Source organism: Pieris rapae, chromosome 2 (assembly GCF_905147795.1).
Source record: "Pieris rapae chromosome 2, ilPieRapa1.1, whole genome shotgun sequence".
Taxonomy (NCBI): domain Eukaryota; kingdom Metazoa; phylum Arthropoda; class Insecta; order Lepidoptera; family Pieridae; genus Pieris; species Pieris rapae.
Window position 1 is genome coordinate 6,587,546 of NC_059510.1, and position 21,743 is coordinate 6,609,288.

General features: G+C 32.5%; 1 protein-coding gene across 7 annotated transcripts; it reads left to right on the plus strand.

Annotated features, from left to right (window-relative positions):
- Positions 1-279: 279 nt before the first annotated feature.
- On the plus strand, positions 280-21,669 carry LOC110997239 (protein polybromo-1). Of its 7 annotated transcripts, none has more exons than XM_022265296.2 (34): positions 280-597; positions 676-825; positions 1,054-1,225; positions 1,314-1,444; positions 1,590-1,844; positions 2,082-2,240; positions 3,373-3,493; positions 4,275-4,506; positions 6,217-6,329; positions 6,552-6,793; positions 7,406-7,504; positions 8,369-8,404; positions 8,939-9,113; positions 9,610-9,874; positions 10,266-10,364; positions 10,784-10,945; positions 11,328-11,534; positions 11,980-12,159; positions 12,682-12,830; positions 13,093-13,211; positions 14,102-14,215; positions 14,619-14,785; positions 15,380-15,446; positions 15,771-15,876; positions 16,088-16,221; positions 16,686-16,799; positions 16,986-17,106; positions 17,419-17,607; positions 18,169-18,308; positions 18,780-18,882; positions 19,366-19,564; positions 19,953-20,029; positions 20,677-20,836; positions 21,278-21,669. In XM_022265296.2, exons 1-34 carry the CDS (start codon positions 475-477, stop codon positions 21,558-21,560), a joined length of 5,163 nt encoding a protein of 1,720 aa, XP_022120988.2. In that variant the 5' UTR covers positions 280-474; the 3' UTR covers positions 21,561-21,669. The 7 variants fall into 7 exon arrangements, with proteins under 7 accessions (XP_022120988.2, XP_022120989.2, XP_022120990.2 ...); XM_022265297.2 differs by having other exon boundaries at positions 4,287-4,506; XM_022265298.2 differs by having other exon boundaries at positions 3,373-3,490; positions 4,287-4,506.
- Positions 21,670-21,743: the final 74 nt, after the last annotated feature.

Genomic DNA, 21,743 nt, shown 5'->3' on the forward strand with positions numbered 1-21,743 from the left:
TACCCACAAAAAACAAACAAAAATTATATTCTATAATATATTATAAATAATGATAAAAGTGATATTTATAATAGTGAGTTCATTTGCATTTTTCAGTTCACAAATATTACATATAAAAACTAATATAATTTCTATCGATCTATCTTTTTACTTCTTAGTTTTGAGTTTTGCTTTTTAGAATACAAGTACATATTATATTGCAAACAATTAAATTGTTGACTGTGATGTGCATATTACATATGTCAATTGTCAAAAAGTTTTTAACTAATAGCTGTCGGGCCGAGCATCAAATGCGTCGAATCGCGCAATGGTTTTAAATAATGTTGACGTGAAGTTAAACAAAAATATGATGTTATTATCTTACTAACCAGTTTGTTTTCGTGAGAATTGACGTTGTAGTATTTAAATTTTTGAAAAACTTTTATATTTTAGTACTGTTAGCTCTACTAAAATAATTTCTTTCGGCGTCCCAATATGAGTAAGCGGCGTCGTGCATCGTCTGTTGCAAGCCGAGGAGCTGATGGAGATGATAGTGATGATGTTGAGCTGAGCAATCCAGGCCCTCCACCATCACGCAAGAAGAAAAAATTGGAGCCGGTATGCACAAAAACCAGTTTTTTTTTATATAGGTCCTTCAAAGATATTTTAAAATATAAATGAATAAATACCTTGCAGGGTGAAATATGTCAACAATTGTACGACACAATTCGTACTTTCAAGAAGGAAGATGGAACTCTTCTGTGTGACTCATTTATCAGAGCGCCTAAAAGACGTCAGGAACCCCAATACTATGAAGTTGTATCGCAACCTATTGATCTACTTAGAGTGAGTTAAATACAGTAAAGAATTTGATCCAACTACTCTGTTCATAATTATGTAGTTAAGGTTATTTTGCTAATTTAATCTAATTCATGGCATTCACCTGGCGCAAGTAATGAATAAAATCATCTTAGGCTCTTGCTAATATGCAAATCCGAATTTTCCCGAATTCAGTCTAGCTTATTAAGGAGAATGTTATGGCATTAATAGATAGTTTCACGTTTTTCGGTGTAGGTTCAGCAGAAACTAAAAACTGATACATATGAGGATATAGATGAGTTGTCTGCAGATATTGAACTCCTTGTAAACAATGCTAAAGCTTTTTATAAGCCTGAGTCAGAAGAATATAAAGACGCTAACCGAATGTGGAAATTGTATACAAAAACCAGACACAGTCTTGAAAGTGGTATGTTTCTTAATGTTGGCAGTATGTAATCATTTATCTTTGTTATATGAGTATAGTACAAGTAAAGAAATGTTTTACAACGTTGTAGGTGAAGAAGTGAAAGTTCCTAAGGTATCTCGTACAAGCTCATCAAGTCGAAGATCAGATGTGGCTGAAGATATGTCAGAAACTTCTACTAATAATGAAGAGGACAGCATTTTTGAAGAACTTTTTAATGCTGTAAGTGTTTTTAATAATTGCAATGTAAAAATCTGTATTTTGTAGGTAGCGGAATTGTACTTGCTATTTAAATATGAGGAGAACATTTTCAGAAATATGTAACATTATTCAAATCTCATCTCTAAAAATTGTATGTCATTACTAGGTAATGACAGCGAATGCAGATGGCCGACCACTTTATGTTGCATTCCAATTCCTTCCATCAAAACGCCGCTACCCTGAGTACTACAATGTAATAGACACTCCCATTGACCTGAAGACTATAGCACAGAAGATACAAGGAAGTGAATACTCAAACTTAAGTGAATTGGAGAAAGATTTACTGTTAATGGCTAGAAATGCCTGTCTCTTCAATGAGCCATACAGCCAGATATATAAGGATGCAAAAATGTTAAAGAAAGTATGTGTTTTTTTGTACTGCATTGTCAGTTTTAGTTAAGAAATTAAAAAAATTTAAACTTTCTTTTGTGCAAAAGATTGAGAAGTGAAACAAATGTCATCTTAAACTAATGTAATGTGCATATTATTATAAGTAATAATCGGTTATTTTGTTGACAAAATACTAGTTGTAAATATAAACTCAAACCCCTTTATATTCCATCTCATCATAATGTGTTAAATATTCTATATTTTTCAGATAATCCAAACTCGTAAGCAAGAAATTGAGCAGCATGGACGACCCAAAGTGTCTGAGCGTATTCGCAGTAAGAGATCATCACGTGTTGTTCCACTTTTATCAAGTAGAACTATGGCCATCATGGAACCCCCAGGATCAGATGGAGAGCCCTCTGTTACGGTAAACATAAATAAAATTAGTCGTGTAGTTAAGCAAACTTCATGTTTTTACTATACATTTTTTCAGTATCAATTTATTCACTCAATTTTATATAAACATGTGTCTGCCCCATTTTTAGAACTTTGTACACCTTAGTACTATTTCACAACAATTAATTAGTGAAGTACATATAATGGAAATATATGTACTTCACTAATTTATTGTGTTGCCTAAATAATTTTGCCTGCCACAAATAGGCCTTGATCAATAGATCAAAACTAATGTTAAGCTTTTGTGTAATAAAGATATGATAATCAAAACTAAATATATGTTAAATTATGCTTACAAGCATCATACAACATACATGTTCAGGAACTATTACTTATAAAACAGTACTACAAATCAATTATTATATAATATATTTATAGTTAAGTATAAAAATGTAAATATTGTGAGATTTATTTTTATTATCTCATGAAATAAAAATAAATACAAAAAACCATTGACGACATACAATATAACAATAATACATAAGCACAATAGATTATAATCTCAATGAAATCAGATCTGATATAAATTCTAAATATATATAATACAGTCAAAATCTATTATAACGACATCGAAGGGACTACTCATATTTGGTCGCAAAAAACCGATAGTTGTAAACAGTTTTGACTATATAAATATACTGTTACGAGCTAGGGCATCGGATAGAAAACGCCGTCGATTTCTTCAAGAGTTTATTTCAATAAAATCTACGAGGAATTCGTTTACACTAAAAAAAACGTAAATTACGCACAGAAAGGTTCTAATCACACACACAATAAAACACTGTCACTAGTCACTTAAAGTGGAAATAGTCTCGAACTACTGAGTAGCGATCGCACAATTCTAGAACGCGCGTACTCGCTATCTCTTTCGCACACTGCTACGAGCTTGTCGTACGGCGTTATAGAGTTCTCGATCTAGCTTCGAGAAGGTTCTGATCTTCCCTCTCTCTCGCGTATCATACAAACAGTTCTCTAAGTAGTGGAAAAATCTAAAAACATTACAGTCGACCCGTCTTCGTAACAATACAATTATTACTTTTAGGACAATAAAGTCAAGTTAAGATATTTAACAAAAATCTTAAAAGCATTTAAAACTTTTTAAGGGTCGAGGTAAAACATTTCAGCCATCAGACGAAAGCGAAAGTGATGAAGATAAGAATGAAAATGAGGATTCGCCACAGTGGAAGTTATTAGAATCTGTCTGGCATCATATGGGCCCAGGTGGTGAGATTTTTTTACTATATCATGTGTGTCAGGCACTGGAGGCTGATCACCTACTTGCCTATTAGATTTAAAAATGATCATGAAACAGATTGAGAAATCAGACGCCAAGACCTAAAGATTTATTTATTATGGATAACTTAATATAATTTAGCATATTCGTGTTTGTTTGGTGTTATTCTTCTATTATGCCAGCTAAGCAGAAGAAGTTTATGTACGCACTTCAAATAGTTTTTAAGGTTTACAAATATGATCTAGGTGATTTGACATCTTCAACAAAGACAAAGTCAAATTTCCTGCAGTTAAAACTTAGCTATAAAACATATTTTACAATGGGGGTTATCCATATAATTAAGATTTGACTCAGATATTCTCAATTTTTTGTAAAATTACTGAAACGCCTACAGAAAACAAATATTTTCTGTGTTACGTGACGTCACTAGTTCGTTTGAACGGCTCAAATGTCTCAAAGCTCTAAATTATTTCAAATTTAATGTCTTAAATAAATAAATAAATAATTTTTATATTGAATAATAATTTAAACTTCCCAAGACAGATAGGTTTTTTCACTTTATGCCGGAGTAAATAAAAAATGCATTAATAATTTGGCGCGTATTAGTGTGATTTATAGCTACCATCTCCGTCTTAAATTTATTTTACATAAACAGCATTTAGTTGCAAGCTATTTTCAATATTGTATTTCTTCCGGCGACGTTTGTCAGGCATCTTTCAAAGACTAAATACATACCTATATTTAAGAAGGGAACAAAAATAACATTTATAGATGCCCCACTAGCTTCGCCATTCTGGAAGCTGCCATCGAGACGCGATCACCCGGACTACTATAAAGAAATCAAGAACCCGGTATCTTTGAATCAAATAAAGAACAAAATACGTCGAGGCAACTATGGGACTCTGTCGGAGGTGGCTGGCGACATGAATATTATGTTTGAGAACGCCAAACAGTATAATGTCGGCACATCAAGGATTTACAAGGATGCTGTTAAACTGCAAAGGTAATTGTCCTACAATTTTAAGGTTATTTTAAAGAAATTCGTTATCTTAACGTATAATATTTAACGTATATATTACGAATTGGGGGGAGCTGTGAAATTGACTTCCAGCAGAGTTCTTGGGAGATATGACTTCCACATTGAAAAAAAAGTACAATATTCCTATCTTATTGGCCGGCAAGGCGGTAACGCATTCGCTAACTTAGGTTACATCTGCGGCATCTGCGTTTTATGGTCGTCATTGTTTTCATTAAAAAATTAATATCGTAAATACTATGAATTTATTCAGATATATTGATTTGGATAAAGAATGGCCTTAAAGCATCTATTTAATTTTTATAAATCCTGATTTTCAAAAGAAAGTGCAAGTTATTTTAGTATTTTTCTGTTATAAATATTAAAAATTTGCAGATTTAATTAAATAATCACAATGGGCTTATGACCATTACATATAATGTATTTATTAGCTTAAATTTATTATATAAGAAAAAAAATTAATAAAAAGTTTCTTTATTTGACCCAAAACAAATACCACATTACACAACATTCATTGTGGTCAACCTTATATATAATATACATCTATGAGCACTAGCGTTTAAACTAGGCCTAGCCTGTACCTTAAACGCTAGTTTCTTCCAGTGTCATCAAGAAATTAGCCAAACTGTTTGCAATTGGACGTTTATTTTTGTTCATTTAACCAATTGGAGGTGGAATCAAATTTAAATTGTTGTAGTTAGTTAGATTGGTGTAAGTGTGAAATTCGACAAAATATTTTTATTTTAAATCTTGTGAATGAGTGAACTTGGATATGAAATGAAGTTAGTATCGTTGTTTAGTATGGAAACTAATATTTATTATAAAGATTGTATTTTTATATTAAATTTACAACAATATATTATTATTAAGTCTGAAGTAAGAAATTGAAAAAGAAAAAATTAAAAACCTAATTTTATTACTTTATATTAAGAAACAAGTCTTCAACTTCAATATAATAATATATAATTAATAATATTTTTGAGTTTTTAGCCATTCTTCTAGTTTTTTTGCATTGATAGGTATTAAGGGGATAAATATTTAGTATTTTATTAAGCTTATTGTGCAACATGGGGCCTGTATAGCATTGAAATTTTTGGATATAGCTTGTTTTTGTTTGTATTGTGGGACAGACTCCATGTGTACGTCTACTAGCGATGGCCTCATCATAAATTAATTTTTGATGTTGTTGGATAACTATATTTTTAATATATAGCCGTCTGATTGTTAGGACGTCGCATTCTGCGTAAAGATCGGATGTCGGATATCTGAATGGCTTAAATTTAATAACTTTTAGTAAAGTACGCTGTGCTCTTTCTATTTTTATAGAAATTAAATTAAAATTTCAAATACCATGCTTTAGAACACGTAAACGAACGTAGTAATTAGCATTCTTAATTCTGCTACGTCATCTGTCGACAAATCTGTTACTGTTTAGTGTCACGTGATTGAAGTATAAAAAAAACACATTTAATTATGGATTCTTTTGATACATTTTTATTATTTTCGTTTTTAAGCCGTTTTTATGCAGATTAAACTACGAATAGTCCGGTACTAACTACTAAAAATACTTTTTGTTTAAAGTCATGTGATTCGAAATGAATGTAAAATGCTCATTGTTAATAGTTTTATTCCCGGTATTAACATTTACCTACATTAACATCAATTTTCCATTCACAGAATAATGCAGCAGCGAGTCCAAGAGTTGCTGGATATCGTACAGAGTTCCTCCAGTGATGATGAAAGCCTGTCATCTGTCAAGAACCAATCACAAGCTACTCCTAGACCTAGAGGTAAGAAACGACGCATTTAAATTACTATAGCAAATGCTTTTCTTTTTCGCTTCTAAAAAAATATCAGTTTCTTTATTCGATGCATATTTTTGAACTGTGTTTGTCTAAAAGTATTCTTTTGGTGCTAAAATTAAAATCAAATTAATATTTTTTTTATTATTATAACCTAGGTGTCGAGAATAAATAATCGATCGTTCTGTAAAAATTTAATTGATATGTCAGGTCGTCCACGCGTTAATCCAATCGTCGCACCATCGCCGTCTCCATCACCATCACTCAAACCTAATATGCCGCTGAAGAAGAAACTACATTACATCTCCAAGCAGTTGGTGGAATTTACCTGCTCTGATGGAAGACAGCCCATGCTCCTCTTCATGGAGAAACCCAGCAAGAAGCTGTATCCCGAATACTATAATGTCATTGACCGGCCGATCGATATGCTTACTATTGAGGCTAATATCAAGGTAAATCTAAATTTAACTAAGTTCTCTCGTTAATGAACTAGTTTCGTCTTTCTTTCTGTCGTGTGTTTACGGCCTTATGCAGAGACAATTTCAATTAGATAAATGTAATATTAAACTTAAACTTTATTGTATCTTACTAAATGTTTTAGACAAGTATGAATATCTCAGCAAAGAAATTTCGTAAATTCATTTCTTAATATTTCGTGCCAATACAGTATACATAAGATACACAACCTTAAATCGGTTATCTTTAATCTATGCGGTAATTAAGCTTAATAATATATATAAAATGAGCAGTGTTGGCCTAGTGGCTCCAGCGTGCGACTCTCAAAACTGAGGTCGTAGGTTCGATTCCCGGCCGTGCACTAATGGACTTTCTTTCTATGTGTGCACTTAACATTTTCGACACTGACACTGGAGGCTGATCAGCTACTTGACTATTAGAAGTAAAAATTGATCATGAAACCGATCCAGAAATCTGAGGCCAAGACCTAAAGGGGTTGTGGTGCCACTGATTTATTTATTTAATACATATATAAACCCTGAAAAAAGTAATTTCTATAAAACATAAATTCCTTATCAATTTCTATAATATTCAATTATTTCTTACAGAACGATCGTTATACCTCCGTGGATGAAATGGTCTCAGACTTCCGCTTGATGTTCTCAAACTGTCGTCAGTTTAATGAAGAAGGATCTATGATTTATGAGGTAAACATTTATGTTTTAGAAACCCATTGTAGTTAGTATTAGCGCATAGTGTATACTAACATTTATGCATATTTTTGTTATTACGGCCTGAGAATGCTAATGCAAAAATTAGTTGCCAACGTCGTAAAATAAATTAAAAAAAACCTTAACCGGTAACTCATTAAAGGAACGTATTCTTATATGTAAGACTAGTCGATGCCCACGACTTCGTTTACATAGAATAAAGTTTATTTTAAGGTAAAAAAATATCTAATTGCTTTTCCATTTATGATATTATAAACTACCTTTAACTCAGCGCCATCTGTTAGAATTGTATCAAATAATAAACAAATGTTAATGTTATCGTAATTTTAGTAAGGATGCCTATTTTTTTTTGAAAATGAAATATAGCCTATGTCACTCAGGAATGATGTAGCTTTCCAACAGTGAAAGAATTTTTCAAATCTGCCAAGTAGTTTCGGAGCCTATTCAATTCATACAAACAAACAAAAAATCAAACCTTTCCTCTTTATAATATTAGTATAGATTTATGTGTGAACTTAATCTCCCATGTGTCAAAATTATGTGACCACGTGACAGATGTCAGAGCTCTAAATCTAATAAACTTCTGACAAGTGTCAGAGTTAAGACTCCATTAGTTCACACTTAGATATCTGGATTTAGCCTAAATTTATTTTTATGACTAAGGGGTAAGTGCTTATGTCAATATTACCGATGAAATATATGTATAGCACGTAGAGACAGAGATAGCTGTATTTTTTTTAGTATGTGTTCTTAATTTCATCACTTTTCATAGTTCCTGCATTATCTAACCTGGTCATGCATCATTTTTATTTTGTCTAACACTAACATAATTGTTTATAGAAGAGGATGCCATACAAGCAGAAGTCTATCGTAAAGGTATGTAAAGTCGGTGCTCATGGGCGTACAAAATAATATGCCGTGAATGTAAAGCTTGTCTTTCGAGTGAATTCTAGTAAATGGTGTTTAGTGGTTGTCGGTTCGAGTGTTCTTATTTAAAAAAGATTTAAAAGGTCTCATGGAACATTCTAGTCTGTGATGCTGTCTTTATCACACATTATCAAATAGAGACTACAATGATTATATTTTAACAATACGGTTTTGTATTCATAAGTCATTAAAACATCTTTGTATTTTTGTTTATTTATATGACATATACAATATGATGTAAACCTATTGGTATTAATGCATGCAGTTTAAAGTCATACAACATTCGACCGACACAATAGTGATTTCTATCATGACCATTAAACCCTGGGTAGTTTTGCCGAGAACTATATTTGCCTATAATTAGAGTAATCCATAGATAGCTCCATCGTGTGTGTGTATTATTGACACTTAATATCTGCTAAACACTACACTAATTTCACATTTGATTTGTTACAAGTTCTGTAGATTAAAAGTTTGTTGCAGGACGCAAATCTACTAGAACGCGTGCTGAATGAGAAGGTGAAGGACTTGAACAGTTGCGTCGAAAGGAAAACTCCAATAAAGACCATGAAGCCAGCCAAGTCCCGCCAACTCACACCATTTGAACAAAAATTACGAACATTGTATGACGCAATCAGGGATTATAGAGATCCTAAAGGTATTTTTTACTACATTTTTGTCTATGCTTTTGTCCGCTGTTTGTTCTGACATGACACATTTTGCACACTCGTTACATATCTCAATTTAAGAATTTATAATATAATATAATAATTCAGCTTTATTCTTCTATCTAATTCAATACCGTCCTTAATATTTTGATCTGTCATCTGGCATAACCTGTCAACTTTTTAGTAAGATGTCAACTACATACGTACAAAACGACTTATGCAGGCTATATATATGTATACTTCAATACCTTATATTATGTCGCGTTAAATTAATTACGTCTTTTGATTTTTTGCTAATTTTGAATCTAATAAGCGAATTTATAACATTTATATAACTCCAAGTTTTATTTACCTACGGTAGTGATGACCATTCTTACGAAACACCAATGACAGTTGTCTGAAATAATTTTGCTCAAGATTTATCCCGTTCGCTATTTATCAGCAGTATCAAATGTGTTTAATAGTCAAGTTCTATTGTATTTTTAGCTAATCGACAATTAGCACTGATATTCATGAAGCTTCCAAGTAAAACGGAATACCCAGATTACTATGAGCTGATAAAAAATCCTATTGACATGGAACGAATCGCCCATAAACTAAAGAACAGTGTCTATACCTCGGTTAACGAGTTGGCATCGGACTTCATACTAATGTTTGACAACGCTTGCAAATATAACGAGCCAGATTCGCAGATATATAAGGACGCATTGATCCTGCAAAGAGTTTGTTTGCAGACTAAGCAAATGTTGAGGTTAGAAATTTTGTTATATACTCGAAATAATTTGTTTTTTAATCCGATAATTACTTTTTGTATAACTCCTTTAATTAGTTAAGGCATTTCGTGATTACAAGTTGTATATAGAGTTACTTGACATGTTATATATAACAAGGTGTAACATTTTTTAGTTTTTTATTATTATTAATGCTTAAAGTTATAAATAAATTTTTAAGAGTACAAAGATACCATAAATCACTAAGGTGTTTGGTGCCTGAAACATCATCTCGGGGCTCATCTTTTTCCTTTAAGAAAATATTATGATTTAAACTATTAAGTTAATATTTTAAGCGTATTCTATGCCAAATTCGAATTATTTTCTTTTTTGGCTTTAATAGTTTTTTATTTAATGACATATTTTCTATAGGGAGGATGACGATGCAGTACCAGATGTGCCAGCGGCAGTACAGGATCTCTTACTGAATCTTTTCACTACAGTCTATAATCATCAGGATGAGGAAGGAAGGTAATATATTCTAAATCAGTTGTATTGATTGTATATAAAGTACTAGTTCTCAAGAGTTTTTCTTTCTCTCTCTCTTTTTCAAAAGATCAATGACTATTCAAAATATTATAAGACAAAGACGACAAAAACCGCATCCTTGAGGATATACTTAAATGCAATTTTCATTTATTACTACAAAATACTATTTTTACAAAAAAATAATACATTTATGTATGAGCTTTGCTTACTTTTGCTAATCGGAAGGGGGGGGGGGGGGTAAAGTAAATTTGCTTACGTAATAGTTTAACGGCCCCTGTGCATCGTAGTAATGAAATAAATTCCATATTTAAAATGCTTGAATAATTTCTTATTTTAAAATTAGAACGTAATCATATAAATAATATGCTTCAATCTGTCAGAAACTAAATGTTATATTTCAGGTGTTACTCAGATAGTATGGCTGAACTTCCGGAACACGATGAAGCCGCGAATGGCGAGAAAGTGCGCGCCATTTCATTGGATCTTGTCAAACGTAGGCTCGACAAGGGTCTATACAAACGATTGGATAACTTCCAACAGGATATGTTTGCGGTTTTTGAGAGGTTTGTGTTATGCCTACAACAATTTTATTTTAAAACATTTCTTGCTATAAGTACCAGATATATTTCAATATTACAATTAAACGCCAAAACAGTATATAAAAATTAGTTTTATTTTAAATATTTTGATTTTTTTTCTCTTTACATTTACAAAATTTACTTCGCTCATTTTGTATATCCATGTCAAATAATTCCTAAAAAAATAACATTTTAATTATTTTAGTAGATTTACTCAACATTATAAAATATAAGTATTTCTTATTTGTATTGACTAGGAATGTAATGGATAAACTTTTATTTAGTTGTATACAAGGTATGAAGATGTTTGGGCGAAAAAAATACACGTGGAACTCGTTTTTTTAAGTCGGATAAAAATGATTTTTAGGGCCCGTCGTCTTTCACGTACGGACAGTCAAATCTTTGAAGATTCTGTGGAGCTTCAGGCCTATTATATAGAACAACGTGACATTCTTTGTCGAAACACTTTGGTAACTCCAGCGTTGAACTTCACAAGAGATACCATGACAACGTCAGTGGAACTGGTGAAACAGTGCAAGCTATTGCAAGAGAACGATGAAGATGATGAGACCAGGTATGTGTCAGAAAATCCTGAAATACAAGTCCTAAACGAATTGAATTAATTTTTATAGTATTGTCTTTTATTAACATAACTTTTACACATTTAAAGAAAACACTTTTTTACCGATTATAGTTATGTATTATTGTATTTAAACATAATTTTAAATTTAAACCGACGTTTCGCGTGCTTTACAGCGTGCGTGGTCACGGTGACTGAAACAAAGGTGTCAAATGTCAAAAAGTATCACAGCTGTAGAAAATGTTGTATTATCTGTATTTATTTAATTTTTATTTTAAATTTTGCATCATATATCATGAACCTCTAATTGTTTATTAACTAACCCAAGTTTTTGGGTTTAAGCAATTGAAAAATCTCATACTCATACTCTGTATAGTCATCGAAAATATATTAACTTCAATTACAACATTTAAAGATGATAATTAAATCTATATTTTAGATCGAGCACAGATGAATCCCTTCTATCGGGTGGTGCACCTCCCAAAACACAATATGGGAAAGGAGACTTCGTGTATATCCAGCCTGAACGTGGAACAAAAGAAGCAACTATTGTGCAAATCGAGAGGTTGTTCACCAATACGGATAATGTACCTATGGTATACGCTAATGTGTATTTCCGGTAAGTCTTATTGAAGTTTTTTTTTTTATATATAGAACAGGGGGCAAACGGGCAAGAAGCTCACCTGATGTTTTGCTTTTTTTTCTAGCTGCATAAAAATAAACTGCTCCTTGGATATGTCATTTTGATGTGAAACATCTATAGCCGCACGTAAAACCGATTTCTGGCGTGGCGACGCGTCGCCACGCTATATGATATACAGTCTAAATGCAGTAGTAAATTTCAGATTAAAAATATTTAATGAAAATAATTATCAATTTATTCAACAAATAGTCATCGTTATCTGGAAAAAAAATCGTAATATTTTATTTTATCATTATGACATATTTAGTTCCTATTAGTTTCTACTAGTCTGAACTTTTCCGCATATTACTTTTACAAAATAATGTCGATGTTTCACATCTACCAGGCGTCCCGTGACGGCTCACATTTTTTTTTCTAGAAAAAAACAACTCGTAGTATCAGAGATTTTTTTATTATAATTTTTATTAAAGTTAAATAATTGTCGCATAAAACTTTCAGTCCGCACGAAACGTTCCATGTGCGCACGCGCAAGTTCCTTCAACAGGAAGTGTTCAAGACTGAGACGCACCGCAGTGTGCCTTTGGAACAAGTGATTGGACGGTGTTATGTTATGAATGTCAAGGAGTACTTCAAGTTTAGGCCTGAAGGTTTGATATTCATACTAATCCCATTCATAAAATTTAAAATAATTTTATTCTAAAGTACGAATACTTATTGTCAATATTTATTTCTTTAATATTATGTCTAAATTATTTTTATTTTAAAATTTTGAAACAATTATTTTTTTAATAGATAAGAGGATGTTTTTAAATAAAAAACAGTAAATTAAATTTGAATTTTTGATATGATAAGTTTAGAATATTAAGTGGAGTTTTTACGTTTATTATTATCACTAATCCTTGTCATCAGGCTATTCTGACAAGGACGTGTTTGTCTGTGAGAGCAGATACAATACAAAACATCGCTGGTTCAAGAAAATCAAGGTTTGGGAAGGGGCTGAGAAAGAGGCTACACTTTTACCACGAGAGGTCAGTGTCACATAGGCTCCCGTATATCAAACACATATTGGATTCCTATACATATCTGATAAAAAAAACACCGTTTTACCACAGTGCTCTTATCTTTTTTCATCACAGCGTAAACACAATTTGATAGAATGAAACAAAAAGTACTGAAATAATGCTATTTATTAGACTATTATTTATTTTATTAATAGGAAGTTCCATGTTTCAACTGGATTTAGTATTTCGACGCAAGGAGAATTTAGTTTATTTATGTATGTTTGGCTCATTTCGAACTTCAAACTCGAGAATGGCTGTATCGATTTGGCTAATTATGACCTTGAAATATTTGTGGATATTCAGTGAAGGTGGAAAACATAAATAATAAGTAAATAAAATACTAAAAAACAACAATCTTATTTTCAGTAAAAACTGTTCTTATCTTGGAAGTTTTGATGTACTTTTGCCAATAAAACTTATTACTTGGTTATTATACATTTATAAGCTTTAGAAATTTGTGTTCCATAACTTTAATATCAATCAATCAAAATTCAATTATTCAATTTAGATGCGTCTTAGGGCATGCTTATGAATGTCAAAAACGTTTACAAAATTCGTGAAAGATCAAAACTACCAGGAGGCCTTGTTCTGAGAAGAACGGGCAAGAAACTCGGCAAGTTTTACTCTCCCTCTACATAACAATAATTCAAAGGAAAATGTCATGAACCGCAACGATATGAAGTTCGATCTCCTTGGTCTGTTTAAAAAAATGTACCTAACAAGTTTTAACACACAAATATATAAGATGACGGGGTCATTAAGTCAGTTGTGAAAATACAGTTCGATCTTTTTTGAAGCCAATAATTGATATTTGTTGCGATAAAGGATTATTAACAAAAACATATGTTAAAATTCAGGTACCGTTGGAACCCAATAGAACAGTGTCAGTATTCCGTGAACGAGTTGAGAAGCATAAAGACGAGCTGGCGGAACTTGAAGTATTGGAGAATGTTCAAGAGAAAGATAGACCGGTACGTACCTTTATAATAAATGGATAATATATCATTTGAAGTTATTTTTTATTTTAAGGTCATTCATGGCAATGGATCGTTATGGATAAATCACATATGTAGAGTTTTTAATAACAATTTTTTCATTATAACACTATGTAGTAACTATAATAAAATAAAGACTATATTGTTATCTATCTGTAAAAAAATAAGTCTAAACACTTACTATATTCACGCTAACTATATTCACAGTTATATGTGCCCCGTGGTTTCGACCCCGATAATTGATTGTGTGTTAGTGATTTTAGAGAATGCTTATGGCTAAAGTATTACATAGTAAATGGACCATCCAACACAGTATAAATACATACTAAAACTCTAATGATCAATAATTAATTCAATATGTTTACCTTTGTTTTTATAGGACGTGGTAATGTACAACCCTCTTGGTACGGACGATGAGAACACATACTATGAACAATATAATACAGTGTGTTCGGGCGTCATCAAGACCGGAGACTACGTGTACGTCGTCACTGATGGCGGGACTCAGCTCATCGCGCAGGTCGACACCATTTGGGAGACTGGAGAGTGAGTTAATTATAAAACCAAATATACTTTCAACGTTTCTGCATCTTAATATATATAAATCTCCTGTCACGAAGTTTGTCCGTGATGGACTCCTAAACTACTTAACCAATTTTAAATTAAATTGGAACACCGTGAGCAGTCTGGTTCAACTTAAGAGATAGGATAGCTTGGATCTTTAATTATAGTTGCAATTTTATTTTATTGCAAATTATATGTTTATTATTTGATACAATTCTAACAGATGGCGCTGTGTTAAAAGTAACCAACGTTTCACATAAGCTATCTACCTTTCACATAAGTTCTCCTACCGGTTCCCTTGATTAGTTTAATACTATGTAATATAAAAAAACCTTAGCCACAGCAACGCTGGGCCGAGCCTGCTAGTAAAGTTATATAAATCAATGTAAAATAGTTTTTTAATACGAAAATGCTGACACTGTGTCGTTAAATAAATATTCGCTTGGAATTGTTTCCATACAATGTTATATACTTTTCTTTAATATAGAAACAATTAGTGGAATAAATCTAGTCTAAATAATTTGTGTTATAACATCTATTTGTTCTATAAGTAAAATGAATATATTTTTGTTTCAGTAACAAATGCTACTTCCGCGGTCCATTCTTTATTTTCCCGGCAGAGGTATCCAATATCATAAGCAAGGTAAATCCATATTTAATAAATAGTGATATTAATGATAAGTTATCCTTAGAAAGAACTTGTAAATACTGGAATTAGATATAATAATAATAATAAAAGTGGTGCTTGAATATTTGAGCTGATAAATCACGACTTGCCAGCCTTAAGAAGTGCCAACATTAAGTTCATGGACCTTCAAATTCTGCGGTCCAACCGCTTAACAAGTTGAAATTTTATCGTGATGTAGCAGAACAATTAAGGATTTCTATAGACGAAAAATAAAGTAGCATTCAATTAAAGATGTGTCTCATTATCACTTGTTTATATAGTATTTACTTGTATTTTCAGCCTTTCTACAAGCAAGAAGTGTTGCTAACAACGCTACATGACACCAGTCCGTTGGTTGGCATTGTTGGGAAGTGTTCGGTTTTGGACTACGATGATTATCTTAAATGTAAGTTTTTTTTCAAAATTATTTAAAAAAAGAAAAATATAATTTTTTTGTAAATATTATATAAAAAATATAATCAGTAAGTTTATTTTAACAAAACAATTTTACTTTATTTGATATAGGTACATTAGATACATTAACAAGTAGATATGCAAGGGAGTTTGAAAGTAATAATAATTTTGCTTGTAAAAAATAACTTTTTTTTTTATTTTAGGCCGCCCTACAGAGATTTCAGAGAACGACATATTCGTGTGTGAGTCGCTTTACGACGAATCGAATCGTATTGCGCGGAAACTTAAGTCTGGTTTGAGGAAGTTTGAACACACGAAAGACGTCACTGTTGATGAAGTAAGTGGAAAGAGGGCGTTCTGTGAGGATTTATTTTTCTCTTCGGTGTAGATATTCTATTAGCTGATTCTAAAAAATACTTCTAAGTAAATAAATGATTCTAAATCGTGCTGAAATAAGTTTTTATATTTAAATATTTTAAGACGCAAAAGCTATCATTAGATTTCAAATGGTCCGGTTTTTCTGTTAGAAGGCTTTACCAAATATTTATTGTTTTATTAACACTTCGTTGCATTACATAAAAAAAATTGAAAATAATTTAATGAAAAGCAACTGGCAGCCTTATCGTTTTCGAGCGAACAAAAAAAAAATGATTCTTGATCATTTGTTTTTCCTAGGTCACCCTAGATCACCCTAGGTTTCATAGGGTGATCAGTATTCTGTGCCTAATATATACCGTCGACTTTTTGAGTCTAAGGCATGCAGATTTCCTCCAACGTATATTAAATAACTAACATTTTCAGATATACTACTTCCCCAAACCCCTGGGTCCGCCCGCTCTTGCATCAACGCAAGAAGTTACAACGGCAGTTGCGTTTGCGCAGAAAACGTATAATCCTCATAGCTCCGATTCTATGGTAAGTAGACGTGATAATAAATGTATTGAGACTTGAGAGAAACTCAATTAAATTAATTTTATTAATTCTATTATGTAGTTTCATTATAATTAGTATTTTAAAGACTAGTTTCCAGCAATTTTATTATAAAAAAAATTACTTCAAAAATGTATGAAATATATGTGAAGGGTTAATAAATTATTCCAGGATGTAAAGCCTCAATTTACGAATCTCATAAACACAACGATAGGCAGCCAGGACGTGGAAATGATTCTGGAGAACTCTCTCGATGATTCCTTAGCGTCACCCGCAACGCCTTTGTCAATTGGTAACTTAATGTTAATAAATTAAAACTTGCTGTTGATATGTGATTAACTCTTTAAAATTCCATACCTTACCCGTTAAAAGTTAAACCGTCCAATTGAACTATTTTTTCCCTTTCTTTCGAATTGAATTTATGCTGTGATGAAAAGTGATATTTTAAAATGGTGAAACTAGACTTATGTATCAACAAATATAATTAATAATAATAAAATAACGATAATTAAAAAGTAAAAAAAATTGATGAAGGCACATATATTTTAATTAATAATGTTTAGTTATGTAATTATATGATGCAGTGAAAATTTATTTCTTTCAGGTGGTAATAGTAATCCATACAATCCATCTCTCATCCAAACTCCAACACAAGAGAAGAGTAATACTTCCTCTACACCCACAACCGGCAAGAAGAAGAAAGATCAGAAGCAGAAGATCGTAACTGGATATATTCTTTATTCAAGCGAAGTTCGCAAAGCCATTGTCGCTAATAACCCAGAGTGTACTTTTGGTAAGACCTTTTAAATGATTCCAAGAAAACTATTAAAATTAAACTATATATAAGTATGTGTTATTACAGTAGCTTTGTCAGTAAAACAAAAGCTTATTTTAATTTTAAAAAAAGAATTAAGAAGAGTGGTGGAGAGTTTATTACCAGTTCTTCTCTTCCGTTCTACGCCCTTGATTTGAGAACTGGCAGTAAATGTAAGGAAAGAAGCATGATGTCGGTTAACCTATACAGTTCATTAGTTATTTCCATACATTGTGTCATGAGTGCCCTTTTTGAGAGGTGAGTATCCATTGAGGGTACGAATAAAAACCGCGGTCGTCTAACGTAACCATTTGCCGAGGCATGAGGCCTAGGCCTCAGGGCGGCAAATGGTAAAACAATCTGGCAGTGGTCCAGTGCCATATTGTTTTCCTTTACGTGTGTACGTAAAACCTTTGGTAGGTTTTAGAATTGTCGGTGCACTTCTTAACATCTATATAATTAAATGACTGATTCATCACTGATTACAATTCAGATAATCCCAGTAAAGATTATATTTTTAATAAATGGGTTATTTTTCAGGTGAAATATCTCGAATAGTCGGCAATGAATGGCGGTCTCTGCCGGGATCGACGAAGCAGAGTTGGGAAGAGAGGGCTGCGAGGTGCAACGAAGAGACAGCAGCAAGACTTGCAGAGGAGATGAAAGAGCTCGCTCAACATGTGAGTACTAATATAATTTTGGAGGCGGCGCTTAAATAGGTATCGCCTGCCCTTCCAATAGGCCCTATCTCACTTAACTTATAATGGAATTCTATTGCATTAGTTGTAACTGTTAAGATAGGAAAATTTACTGGAAATAAATAAATAAATAAATAAATAACATCAGGTAGGATTGTGACCAAAAGTCTGTCCAGCTCTGTATTTTTTTATAATAGAAGAAGAAGCTTATGATCGCATTTGAGATGCCGCCGAATATAAGCGATAGTAAGAGCTTAGTTTTAATTCAATTTTTGGAATTGAATTCTATATTGACATAAGAACTAGAGCTAATATTTAATTTATAAAGTGTAGGTATTCATATAGAATTGATTAACAGAAAATATAATTTTAAATACATATAATTAGCGATAGTTAACGATTCTGAAATCCGGCCACGATATATAGATATTCTATATATCTCTATTATTTCAGACTACTATGGAAATGACGTACGAGTGCGCATGGGACACTTGTGACTACCAGTTTGAGGACCTAAATGATTGTATGGAACATTGCATTGGGGAGGGCGGAAATAGTAAGTACCTATGCATACATAGAATTTTTGATGTTGTGATTAATGTATGCAATACATTTTATAATGTACTAACGACATAAAATTTTAACGCTGCTAGTGATTGGAACATTTATTGAAACAAAGAAAAGCAAATTGGAGCGTAAGTATCGTTTAAGGTGCTTTCACATTTTTTTATTATTCTACAACCAGATTATATTAATAATTATTAGTTGCTTCTCGATTGTTTTCCTATAGTAGGGGAATTTAAAAGTGCCTTTCAACGAGCTAGTATCGGTTAATTAGTGTTTTCAAATTCTTTATTGGTTAAGAAATAAACCCTTGAGATACTACTGCGTTTTCTATCCGATCCTCGTAACAATATCACCACGAAACGTTACACTAACCACTAAACGCTAACGTTTTTTGTCCTTAAAGCATGTCCTTTTTTATGGATTATAAAAATTAAATATATGTACGTATAAAATAATAAATTTGCACTTACAGCGGGCCACGTGCAACAACACTACCGAAGCGGAGCAAACGCTACAGAGAATAAAGAGTATCCGTGTTTATGGCGTACGTGCATGCGTGTACGTAAGGGACAGGCGCCATTCCCGAATCTGCCAAGGCTTCTACGGCACGTACGGGACTTGCACATTAACAAGGGCAATGGAAAATTGACGGCCGTACATGAACGTTCAAGGTAAGACTTAGGTTTTCGTGTAAACAAATTGGTGTGACGTCGCACACATATATTTTTATGTTGCATTTTGTGTCAAAATGTTATATTTGGGCTCCTTGCAATACTTTACCCGCGCGGCCATACTTGCGTTTTTGTTTGTACGAATTGAGTACTGATTAATTTAAAGAATATTAGGTAATCAGTATGGAGTTCTTAATCCTTTTAATACCTCAATATAGATTTCAGTGTATTTCCTACAACGGAAAGCTATAATTTCATATGATGTATTGAAGTGACGTAAATCATTTTGCATAAAATTACCATCTCAAAAAATCCTTATGCTGAACTTGCCTGCCTTTACAGAATTACTGTTTTTATCTTAATTAAATATGTACTTTAATATCTGCAGAAACTTTCTTCCATCGACGAAGAAGCCGCCGAAAGCTTACACAACGACGCTACGTGCAGGGGTCTTGTCACCTGGTGGTAATTATTACACAATTGATAACATTTACAGAAATGTCATTTAATAACAAATAATATTTTTTTAATAAGTTCAAAGGGAGAGACAAGTACTTTGCCCCCTTTTTTATTTTTATTCATGTCTGATCTAGCTCTTCCGGCCTATATAAAGATATGCTATTACCTTAATAGAATATTAAGCGATATTTTGCTACTTATAGAGCTTATAGTTTATACCAAAAACCGAAGGCTGTTTACAATTCATGCCGTTTTTTAAATTGTCAACGCCCGAACCCAATAATTATTGGGTTATCCACAATCTCAGATTGAAACAGATAGAATACAATCTCTTCACTCTTTACACTCATATTTGATAATCAATAGAAATCAAATAAAGTTATTTGTAAAAACTGGTAAAATTGGTGTAAGTTAAAATCTTAAGATAGGATGTTGGCACAGTTAAAATGTCATTTTCATACAAAGGTCTATCCATATACACCGATCGGACCTGCCATGATTAGCTTGTATCGACAGATGTCTATTACAATCCATCGATTGGTTATTGGCACACATTTATCAATATTTGGATTAAGATGTCTATCTCAGATGGTCAAAATGGATTGAGTTAGGTTATTGGGTTTGGGCGTAAATGAGGTTAAATTTTTTTTTAGCATCTCTTTCGGGCATGTCGCCGATGGCTCGTAGCACGCCAAGTCCGGGTTGCGGCGAAGGTGGAGTGCCCCCCACCGGAGCCCGACCAGCCTTGGAGCCCCTTTTCGTTTCCGCGCCACCCAGAGTGCAACGTGTTACACACTCCGACACATACATCAGGTACCTATTTAATCTTCTCTATATATGCCAGTAATGGAGTGGCACTTGAAGAAGAAGAAGATATATGCCTTGTATGTAACTGTACTGAGTTTGAAAACGAACTAAACGCTAATATTGGGTAAAATAATATGTATGTATATCCAAAATATCTATAAACAATATTGTAGTTAGAAATTATTTCAGCAGATGTATACTTCATTCATACTCGTGGTAGGCTTCTGGCCAATTTTCCGTTTTTAGAGTAATCTTCCGTGTCTTACAAATATTGGAGTCATAGTTCGCGCTAAGTCTCGACTCTGATTCTTCACTTACTATTGAAATTTATTGTTAAATTTTACAGTTTATAGTTCTTAAATTAACTATGCCAATTGTACACAGTGTAACATATTATTATTAATATATAATATAAAGGATACTAATTTTAAAACATAATCTTCACAGATACATTGAAGGTCTTCATTCAGAGCAAAAGTACATAACCCCATGGGAGAAATCGCTTACCCCGATGCCAGCAAATCCGGACCCATCGCATTTCAATATGCACAAACTACCGGCACACTGGATGACAGAAGACGCCGTCAACGGATACTTGGCTCATGACAAGACACTTTCAGAGACAGATATACAAAAAATGGATCAAAACACAAAGATTTTGAAGGGGCTTTGCTCTCTAAGAGATTTTTTGATGAAAGACGCCTATGTTCTTGCTAAATCATATTCTTAAATCTCGAGGTATGCAAGATTGTTTAAAATTTTATATCACTTAAAATTAGTATAAGATTATCATATAGGATAAGGGACAATCATTTTATATAAAAATAAAATATATTATGAAAATTGCTGTTTTTACTGTCTGTTGTCTGTTTTGATTTACAGCCCCACTCCACAATTAAGCTAGTTATGTAAT